Raw genomic sequence first — 10,939 nt, 5'->3', positions numbered from 1 at the left:
TGCATGAGTGATGCTGAGGAAACTGCTGCTGTGAAATGTTTAACCTGTGTTAGAGACATCTCTGGGGTGGGAGGCATTGATTCCTGAGGGAAGGAAACTGGGGAGAAGGGTAGAATTAGGGCTACATCTGAGAAAAGGGGTCAGAATCACTGTGCAATCCAGTGGGTCGCTTGGAGAGCATCCATAGGGAGTGAAGGCTGAGTTTTGAGGGAGGACAGGCTGCAGGGGACAGGCATGCTACCCTCTCAGACTTGTGAACTTTCTCCATCATTTCCTGTCTCTCGAGGGAGTTGTCATTTTAATCTTTTTAAAATCAGAGGAAGGGGTCCAAGGAAACTTTTTGAGGGCATGTAGATGTTTTATAATAGATTGTGGTCATGTTTACAAAACTGCACAAAATTACCCAAACTCCATAAACTACATACTTAAAATGGATGAAAAAAATCAATCAGAGAAAGGGATGAGTGAATTAGAGTCCAATAAAACTGTTATTTTAAAACGGGGGCAAAAGAACCCAAACCAAACAAAAAACAGGAGAGAATGGCTCTGGGCCTGGTTGTGCCTGGCCTGTGGGGTAGTGGGATACGCACGGCAGTCCCTCCTTGGCAGCTTCAGCTACTCAAATTGCTCTTTCTTTTCACATTTCTTTCTTGATCAGCAAAAAGCCAAGGCCAGCTCATCCAGGGGGTGGTCAGAGATTGCAGGAGAAAGAACTTCACAAACACACAAGCCACCTCTTCGTTTACTGTAAAATCCTGTTTAATGTGTAACATTTCAGGCACAGAGAGGCCTTGGGGACTAGAGGCAAAGACAACCCTGACCAACCCCCACTCCAACTTATCTGCCTGCTTCTCCCTCCCTAGCTCCTCCACCCCAGACATGTCCTCCTTTTCCTCAGGGCCGGCAAGCACTGTTCCTCCTTTTCTTGTTTGCTACCCTCCCTTTCCACCCACACGTCCACAGCACCCTCCCTCCACTCCACTTGCCCACATCCCTCCCCACCGATGTGACTCCAGAAATAGGGTATCTGACAGCACGGGGTTAAGATTAGTTTCATAATTGGAGATGTTGTCAGAGCATCCCACCTCTGGTCCCCAGTGGTCCCAGGGAGAGGGAGAGGGAAGAGGAAGGGGTGCGGGCAACGAGAGCTGCCTGCGCCCCCGATAGCCTTGAGTGCTGGCGTGAGTGGCCTCCAGCTCCCCACACCTTCAGATCCTGAGGCAGAAGGCCCTGGGGAGGAAGGGAAGGAGGGAGGGAAGGAAAGTTTTGATGGAGCAACCCCTAGCAGGCAGAGGCCTGCACACTGGCAGGGGAGAAGGAGGGGCAGGCCTGGGGCAGGACAGGAGTGGGGGGCAGGATGGGAGGTTGCCTGGTCTGTGGCATCAGCAGGCCGAGCAGCGGTCACTCTTCTCGGCCAGCCCAGCCCCGGTGCCGGGGCTGCGGCGCAGTATGTCTTTCAGGGAGCCGTCCTGCTCACTCAGCAACTTGTTGATCTCATTCTGCTTGTATTCAGGTGAGAGGCGATGGCCGAAGCCCCCTGAGCCCTTGCGGGAGGGTGGATTGGAGCGGCGCTGGGCTCGGCGGGCACAGGCCCGGAAGATGAGGTACACCACCTCGGCCACATTGAGGATGATGCAGATGCCTGAGGCGGCCAGCATGAAGACCGTGAAGATGGTTTTCTCCGTGGGGCGGGACACGAAGCAGTCCACTGTGTTGGGGCAGGGGTAGGCATCACACTTGACCAGCCGCACCATGGCATAGCCAGGGTAGAGCAGATAAAAGACATACATGAAAGCAGCCTCGAACAGCAGCCGGAAGACCACGCTGATCACATAGGTCCACCACAGTGTCCCTGAGATGTGGACCTTGTGCCTCTTCACCTCCTCCAGGTGCAGGGGGTCGCCGTGGCCCTCAAGTCGAAGCATTTTCTTTTCAATGTGCTGCTGGTGTGCCACGTGCATGGCCACGAGGAGAGCTGGGGTGGACACCAAGATGAGCTGCAGAGACCACAGACGCACGTGAGAAATGGGGAAAAAGTGGTCGTAGCAGACACTGTTGCAGCCAGGCTGGAGTGTGTTGCAGATGAAGGAAGACTTCTCATCACCCCACACGCTCTCGGCAGCCACCACCAGCACCATGATTCTGAAGATGAAGATGACAGAGAGCCATACTCGGCCAATGGCAGTAGAATGCCGATTCACGCCACTGAGCAAGGTGTACAAACCCGTCCAGTTCATCCTGCCTCATTCACACCTGCAAAACATGAGCCACAGAACAAACTGTCAGAAAGCTGGGGTGGAAAGCCAGGCTCCATAACACTGCCTGACACCTCCCCCCAACCCTTCCGAGAGCCAGTGTGACAAGAAAGGAAGAAGGAGAGTCATAGCTTTCCTCACCACTCCCTCTCCCTTGCCAGCCTCTCCTTCTCTTTCTTTTCCTCCTCACTCATTCACTTCATGACTTGACCTCCCTGAGCCCCATCACTCTTCTCCACCTTCATCCAACATTCTCTCCTCTCCTGCCCTTCCTTGCCAGGCCCATCTTGTTCTGCCATCAACCATCCTCTTTAGCTTCCCCTCCCCCAGCTCCTTAAGTCTGGACCTGGGCTAAACCCAACAAAGCCCCGTTACCTTGGGGAGCGCCTATCCCTGAGGCCACCCAGACAGGTCCCCTATGGTCTCATGTCTATGCAGGGGGAGTGGTCCCTGGGTTCGCGCCTGCGTCCCAATTCATCACCGCCCGGTGCTGGGGAGTCATATGCTGCTTTATACCCAGTGTCTGCACAATGGGACCTTTGTGGGGCTCTGAACAACGCCCTTTAGAATTCAGATCAAACGCCCTGACTTCCGCCCACCCTACACACAGAGCACTTGTGTCCCAGCGCCGGACACCCAGCCTGCACCCACCTGTTCTGTGCCCGCCCGGTCCATCGCCGCACCCACCCCATAGCCCCGCCAGAAGAATGGCCACGGTGGGGGGGGGGGGAGATGGAACAAGGACAGGTGCATGTAAGATGGGACCCAGGGGAACCAGAAGCCTCTGGCCTAAGGCACTCTCCCATGACTCTGCTAGAAACTTAGATTCAGCAGGATTTTTCCTGGCTTAAATCCCTTCCAGGATATGGGTGAGCCTGAGGTTAGGAAAAGGAGTGCACTTTTATCAAGCCAGGAACTGTGCTAAGTATTTTCCCATACATTCTTTCTTTTGACCCACTTAGCAAGTCTCTAAGGACTGCTACCCCAGTCTTTCCAGCTGAGGAAGCTGAAGCTCAGATAAGTTAAGTAACTCACTTAAGGTCACACAGCTGAAGTGTCTGAGTAGGATGAAACACAGAAGTGTCTGAAGCAGAAGTCTAGGCTCTACACGGTACAGTCTTTGTGCTTTTGCAGATGGTGTTCCCCGAAGTGTAGGCTAGCTGTTAATGATGACAAAAACAGCAACAGAACAAAGGCTACCCATAAAAACACAAGAAACAAGGAAGTTGCTAACCTGTGAGTGCAGTCCTATCCCAAAGTCATGGAGCAAAGCCTGACCATCTCTCCTTGAGCCCATACAGAGGATGGCCAAGTGAGGACAAGTCAGAAGGAAAAAGCAAAAGTTAACCAAGCAAGCAAACAGAAGAAGGTTAGAAGATGGAAAAGATAAGAGCCACCTAGCTTTGGGTTTTTTTTTTTTTTTAATCTACTATGACTTTGGGGTAAGTCACCAAACCTCTGAGTCTGTGTGCACATCTATAAATGAGGTTCATACCCAGTGTTATTGTGAGGTTCAATGAAGCAACCTGTAAAAGTTCTTAGCCCAGCTCCAATTTCATGGTTGGTGATCAAGGGAAGTAAAACTTTATCAGGAAGAGAAAACAATGTGGCTTGGGGGGAACTAAGTGGTTTGCCAAACCCAATATCCCTCTTTTTTTCTTCCCAATGCTAATGTTGACCTATAGTGTCTGTCTGAAATAGAACAGACTGTTCTGTTGCTGCCCTGCCCCTGGGTCAAGTGTACGTTGTGATTCCTGGTTTCCTGAGTTTGCCAGTTGCTCTAGGGAAGAAATTCCCCTCTATCTCTTAGGCAGGGGGAGAAGGCTTCCTTTTACCTCCCACCTTGTTTGCCATTAAGTTATAAGAAGATCATGCTGCAAGCCAGGAACTGGCTGCGGCAACACAAGGCCTGAACGTTGTGGCAAGTTCTGGGTGGTCCTCTCTGTTGTAGGGGGAAGGGGGAAGGTATTAGTAGCTAGAATTAGTCATTAAGTCATGGCAGACTCTTTTGTGACCCCATGGACTATAGCCAGCCATGGGTTGGGTTTTTCTGTCCTTGGGTTTTTCCAGGCAAGAATACTGGAGCAGGTTGCCATTTTCGTCTCAGGGGATTGTCCCAACCTACAAATCGAACCCAGGTCTCTTGCATCTCCTGCATTGGCAGACGGATTCTTTACCACTGAGCCATCAGGGAAGCCCAAGAAAAGTTGAGGGAGCAGAATGAAAAAAACTGAGGGGCAAAGGGATAGTCCGAACAAGGTTTCTTCATGCAACTTAAAAAAAAAGCCTCAGTCAGTTCATGCTGTGGGCCTAAACCAGTGCAGGAAAAACAGGAACACAGGTGCCCTTTCTCCCAAGCCTGGGATTTTGAAGGCAGAGCTGGTACAGGAGGTACAATGGAAAGAAATGCTTCATTCAATGAGACCTGTTAGAGTCAAAATAGGTGGTGGAGGAGCATATTGTTAAGAATAACCATTTTCCAAGCCCCTGCTCTGTGCCAGGCCCTTGCACACAATCTCCTGTAAACCTCAAAACAACTCTGAGAGGTAGATGTTAATTGTAACCTTCATGTCACAGATGAGGAAACTGAGGTAGAGAAAGGTGAAGGGACTTATCTCAGTGTCACAAGGTACATGTGGTGAGTACATGCCAGAGCTGGGATTTTTGAGCCAGGTCAAGCTGACTCCCTGGTGGCTCAGTGGTAAAGAGTCTGCCTGCAGTGCAGGAAATGCGGGAGGCGCAGGTTTGATCCGTGTCAGGAAGATCTCCTGGAGAAGGTAATGGCAACCCACTCCAGTATTCTTGCCTGGAGAATCCCATGGACAGAGGAGCCTGGCAAGTTACAGCCCATAGGGTTGCGAAAAGTCAGACACAACTCAGCGACTAACGCATATGCACGCACGCGTACACACACACACACACACACACACACACACACACACACACAAGCTGACTCCAGAGCCCATGTTCTTTCCCAGAAGCTTTGCTGCCTCAGATACAAATATAATTTTTCTTTCTATGAGTGCTTTTAAGAAACAGAGAGATTGAAGATTGGTCTGACTTTTATCCTCCTCTAGCCCTTCTCTTCTTTCCTATAACTGACAACTCTTCTCCTCTCCTCCTTTCCCAGGGCTTTCAGTTGCCTCTAGATTTGTTCTGTTTCCCTGTCCTTACCTTTCTCTGGCTGCTTCCTCAAGCCCCAAAGCGAACTTCAGCTGTTCTCTTCTCTCTGTCGTTTAGGGACGCCTCACAGACAGCCTGGCCACCCCTGAGTTTCTAGGTTCTTATAGCTCTCCACCTTCCATCTTCTTGAGCCCTCTGGGACATAGCCAGGAGCTCCCTTTAGAGCCCCTAAGGACCCTTGTGTGAGCACTGAGATCTCAATTTTTGTTCTCCCTTGGAAAGAGCTGATCCTATGTCAACATCAGTAACTCAAGGGTTTCATTTCAAAAACATTCATGGGAGTTACCTGATTTTGAAATCCAAACTGTTTTTGTGACTTTGGGTTAAAGTCCAGGTGTTGATATGCTCTGTGTTGCTCCAGGCATGTTTGGCTCCTGTGTTTAATTAGACAAGATTTCTCTGACCATGTCTGGCTCTGGCCTTGTCTTCAGATCCAGATTTGCCCAAGTACTCAAGCACAGGTCAAAATCAGGAGATTGTCCTTAGTCCCTGCAACTAATATTATACCCACTTCTCAGATAGAGAAGGTGAGGCTCAGAAAAGTTAAACAACTTACCTCAGTGACAACTGCACTTCTGCTAAATGGTAGAGTCAAATTTCAAATTTGTTTTCCTCTGACCTCAAAGTCTTTGTACCTTGGCAGCCTCTCTTCCTTTAAGGACACTGCATTCTGAGATCAATTAGATCGCAGAACTCAAAAAAATGTTCTCAGCATTCCTTTCCACATGTGCCTGCATGCGTGTGTATGCGTGTACACACACGCACGTTCAAGTCTATCTCTTTCTGCTCCTACCTCTTTCCTGTCCCTCCTTCCAACTATGGGAAATCCTTGCATCTTTTTGGTTTGGGAAAGAGGGGCCTGGCTTGGCTAAATGAGGTTACACTCAGCCTCAGACTCCATACTCTCTCCCCTATTTCACAGGCAGCCTCTGGCAGGACAGGGCAGGGGGCTTTTTCTCAGATTTTCTTCTGAATTTCCAGCTGCCTTCATCGATTTGGTGTGGCTAAGACAAAACCCCTCCATCCCTCTCCCTCTTCACCTGCTTCTCTTCCCCGCCTCCACCCTGCGGTTCCATAGCACCTTAGTCACTGCACTGTTTCCTCCACACTGTCATATGTATTCTGTGGCCAGGCTTGGGTCAGGGCCTGTCTAGCTCATTCCAGTTTTCTCCTTCTCTCGCTCTGCCATAATCTTTCCACAGAGCTCCTAGTAATATCAGCTCCCTTCCTCACTGTTTGGACTATACCCTTTTACTCCCCCATCAACTATCTGACTTCCTGTTGCTCTCTACTTGGGCTTATTAAAGCAGCCACCACTTAGGGAATACCTATTCTGTGCTAGGAGTAGTCTGTTCCTTAACTCTTATCCTCACAACAAACCTGTGAGCTGTGAGCTATTGTCTTCAATGCACGAGGCAATGGAGACTCAAAGAAGCTGAGTAATTTATCACACAGCTGGTAGGCCAGTGCTGGAACTCAGATTAGGACTCATGTTGGCCCCTCATCAAAGCTTGGGTCCCTTCCCCATTGCTCTGCTGCATCCTCCTCTATACTTCTCTCCATTCAAATCCATCTTGTCTCTATTCTCCTCTCCTCATCTCACTTTCTAAGTCCATGCATTCTGCTGTGCCATTCCCAACAGCTGGAACAACGTTCAAACAGCTAGGGGGCTACCCATCCTTTAGATATCCCAGTCATCAGTTACTCCAAGCTCAGCTTGAGTCTCCCTGCCTGCCTCAAGAAAATGCTCCCAAATCTTGGCCCGGTTGGCTGGTCCTCTGTGCCTGCCGAGTGCACTGTATTCATCTGTCCACAGCCCCTATGTTGGTTGCACGCCTGGTTAGCCTTCTAATCAGGGAAGGAAAACAGCACCTGGCAGTGCCCAGCGGCCCCCCACTGAACCCTAACCCTGTGTGGCAGGAAATGTCTTAAAGATATAAACTTGGCCACCCTGAGCCTGGGGGCCCCCCTCCAGTCTTTCTGGGGATTTGACCCTGTGGGGAAAAGGGTGATTCTTGCCTGGGCAGAAAAGAGTGAGAGCAGAAACAACACTAGGCCTGGGAAAAGGATGAGTTGGGGGCTACAGAGAGAGACTAAGCAAGCCTGGCACCCGGGTAGGAGGTGCCTCAGTCCAGCTCAGAGCGAAACACAGAAGGGATCTAAGTGGCTGAATGCTGAGCCCAGGAGAAGGCAAGACCCAAGCCTCTCCCCAACCCCCACTTCTGCCCTCCTGGGCCACACCAGCCCCTGGGCCCACGTCCCTCAGCCCGCAGCTTCCTCACCTGGCTGCTGCTGCCCTTTCCCAGGGAATGTCTGCAGGCGTATCTGCACTATGTCACTAGGTACTGTCAGCCCAGTCCAGGGGAGGGACAAAGAGTCCAGGGCTGGAGCCAGATATGGCCCACAGCCCAAGAGGAACCAGACAAACATTAACCAGCCCTACCTCCTCCCTCATACAATCATTAAATAAGATTGATCCCCTGAACTCCCCGTGACTTTGGAGAGACAAACCACATAGCCTGAAGTTACTGCCCCATCCCAGAGGAAGAGAGGCATCTTCGTCACCCATGTATGCATGTTTAGCCCAATCTGGGAGACGGAACTGGACCTGGGCCTCAGCCTTCAGCCTTCCCCCACCCATCTGGTGTGTGGATGAGCTACAGAGAGGGCTCCTGCACTGGATGCCATCCCTTCCAGCTCCCAGCCTTGAAAATGCTGACTGTGGGGAGACAGCCATGGGCAATGGCTACTGGCCCCTTGAGGCCAAAGTGAGAGATGGCAGGGCTTCCCCCACATGGCAGTACCGGGGTTCTCTTGGGCCGTCTGCTTATTGCTCATGCCCTAAGTGGCTAGGGATGGACCAAAGTGTTTCCAGTCCCATCCTACAACTCCCAAACCTCTTCCAAAATACCTTCTACCTTCGGGGCCAAGGCAGTTGAGCCACAAAATGTATCGTGTGCAGCAACAGATCTTGGCAATCATTAAGGTAAACAGAGAATGTCAACCATTAACTGAGAGATAAGTCCAGTTTGAAGGACAGTTTACCTGAAGACCCTACTAATTCTGTGGCCCGGATGGCAGTGAAGAAATAACTGAAGTCAGCTTTACTGGTTCCCTGCCTTCTGTTCACTCCAGCCTGAGCTCACTGCCAGGTAGAGAGCCAGAACCCCGGCTTCCCTTGGCTATACCCAGGCATATAGGTATATCAATTGATAAGTCTTTACTGGACACCTGTTGAGTACCCAGTACTGGTTACATGCCAGGGGCAGATGGCAAAAGAGGGGAAAACATTCTAGCTATTCTTAAGGAATTTATCAACTTCCTGAGAAAATGAGACTAAGACTCAAAAGTTGCCAGGAAAATGTCAGTTTATGTTCAGTTATGTGGTTCTAACTTAGACTGCTGAGGGGGTTTGAAGAAGGGGAAGTGAAGTGAAAGTCACTCAGTCGTGTCAGACTCTTTGCGAACCCATGGACTATACTGTCTATGGAATTCTCCAGGCCAAAATACTGGAGTGGGTAGCCTTTCCCTTCTCCAGGGGACCTTCCCAACCCAGGAATCAAACCCAGGTATCCCGCATTGCAGGCAGATTCTTTACCAGCTGATCCACAAGGGGAAGATGAAGATAAATTGAGATAATCAGGGAAGGCTTCCTGGAGGAGGTAAAGCTTGAGTGGAAAAGTAACGAATGGGTGGGAATTGGAAAGGGGAAGGTTAGGGCTAGGTTTCTAGGGAAGAGGAACACTGAGTAAAGGTACAAAGGTAGGAATGAGTGGGACATGACTGGGAGACAGAAAGGAGGCAAGACTGTGTTAGGTGGCTGTGGACGATACCAGCAGTCAGGTAAAGGGCTCAGAGCAAGAAGGATATTGAAAGTCAGGTCGAGAATTCCTTCAGTGAGTGTCTGGTAAATTTATAAGGCAAAACCAAGCTTGACACCATGGGGGGAAGGCTGAACGCCATTCTTTGGCACTTGGCAGTTCATGCTGAACGTACAGGTTGGAGTGGATAACGAGGACTAGCATTTCTGGAGTACTTAATGGGTGAAAGGCAGCGTTCAAAGTGTTCTGCAAGTATTACTTGGATCCTCAAAATAGCTCTCTGCAGAAGGTGTTATTAATATTCCCATGTTACAGGGGAATTAAGGCACACAGAGATTAAGTGACATGAGTGAGGTCACTCAACCAGCAAGTGACAAAGCAAGATTTGAACCCAGGCAGTCTTGCACCAGAGATTGTTTAACCACAGCATCAGAGCTTTACAGGTTCCAAGAATCTGAGTGAGAACTGGTCCTTAACTCTAGAAGGTTCAAAACTAGCTGGAGAGATGAGATATATGCCCAAGTACTTACAACAAGGGATTATGTCCTGAATGACCTTTGTAGATACGAGGGGCCAGAAGGCATTCAGATGTAGGAGTAAAAGGTACTTATTATTGGAAGAGACAGAGTTGGACATGGATCATAAAGGAGATGGAGAGGCCAGGCATTCCAGGTGACAGGAAGCTGTGAGATGTGTTTAGGGAACGGTGGGCAGACCTGTTTGACCAGAAGAGAAAGCTCCTATAACAGAGCTCCTAGGAAGGGAAAATACAGGTCAATATTAGTGTGTACTCATTGTTTCTTAGAGTTCTGGCAGGGTTTCTCTAGGGTGCTTGTAGTTCTAGGCTACAGGAAGTCTTTTAGAGTAGCTTGTAGTGGTATAAAAAATACTGTTTCTAGAATTGACTTGTCCTCTGCCTGTTTATTGCTGCTTGAACACATCTTCTGGAAAGGGGAGAGAAGAGAGAGCATGGGAGGGGAGGAAAATGGAGAGGAGAGGAGGAAAACTTCTATGGCGAGTAGTGCAAATCCATTTGCTCCTGGTAAGCAGCTAAAATCAGCGTCTGCCTTGAATCCTAAGCAGACTTTCCTCTCACAATGGACGTTTGGGGGGAATATTAAAAATTTTTTTTTTACATGAGCCTGTTAACTTCCTCAGATTCACTCAGGAAGATCTTTATTAGATCTTAAAACATACAAGATAAGAGGTCCTAAACATAAGCCTGTTGTCTCCAGCATAGCTCAGATATTAACCCAAACAAGGGCTTTCCTGTTCTGTCCCACCCAGAACCAGGACAGTTGCTGGAAGAAATTGATTACTTTATTTCAGAGCACATTTCTCCAGCAACATCGTCAGAGTTCAGAGGTTCTAAACTCATCAACAAAATCAGAAAGCCAGTGGGAGCTCTGCTCATTACATCCCGGAACAGTGCCGGTTGCCTCAGCCGAGCGAGGTTTCTTAAGGCTTCCCTGGATGGTCTGCAGCAGCGCTGCCTCGCATGTGGAGTCCATCATCGAGCCTGTTTGGGCCTCATTACCAAACAAAATGTGGCATTTTGTATGGCTTTGATCAATGAGACAGCACTGCTGTATGACTCAGAAATCAAAGGAGATAGCTTCCCATACAAATGTTGCTTAAGACACACAGGCCAAAAAGATCTTCCCAAATGGGTCCATAGGA

At 49.5% G+C, this 10,939-nt stretch overlaps 1 protein-coding gene across 4 annotated transcripts; it reads right to left on the bottom strand.

Annotated features, from left to right (window-relative positions):
• Window positions 1-634: 634 nt before the first annotated feature.
• On the bottom strand, window positions 635-7,812 carry GJB1 (gap junction protein beta 1). 4 transcript variants are annotated; one of them, XM_065915590.1, is made up of 3 exons: window positions 7,721-7,783; window positions 3,291-3,415; window positions 636-2,253 (listed from the first exon to the last, which is right to left on the bottom strand). In XM_065915590.1, the coding sequence occupies exon 3, from the start codon at window positions 2,235-2,237 to the stop codon at window positions 1,383-1,385; it is 855 nt and encodes a 284-aa protein (XP_065771662.1). In that variant the 5' UTR covers window positions 2,238-2,253; window positions 3,291-3,415; window positions 7,721-7,783; the 3' UTR covers window positions 636-1,382. The 4 variants fall into 4 exon arrangements, with proteins under 4 accessions (XP_065771663.1, XP_065771664.1, XP_065771662.1 ...); XM_065915591.1 differs by lacking the exons at window positions 3,291-3,415; window positions 7,721-7,783 and adding an exon at window positions 5,725-5,906 and having other exon boundaries at window positions 635-2,253; XM_065915592.1 differs by lacking the exons at window positions 3,291-3,415; window positions 7,721-7,783 and adding an exon at window positions 5,430-5,564 and having other exon boundaries at window positions 635-2,253.
• Between the last annotated feature and the right edge of the window lie 3,127 nt (window positions 7,813-10,939).

The sequence above is a fragment of the Muntiacus reevesi genome, chromosome X (genome assembly GCF_963930625.1).
Source record: "Muntiacus reevesi chromosome X, mMunRee1.1, whole genome shotgun sequence".
NCBI lineage: Eukaryota > Metazoa > Chordata > Mammalia > Artiodactyla > Cervidae > Muntiacus > Muntiacus reevesi.
The sequence above is the reverse complement of the archived record's forward strand: the minus strand, read 5'-3'. Positions and strand labels throughout refer to the sequence as shown.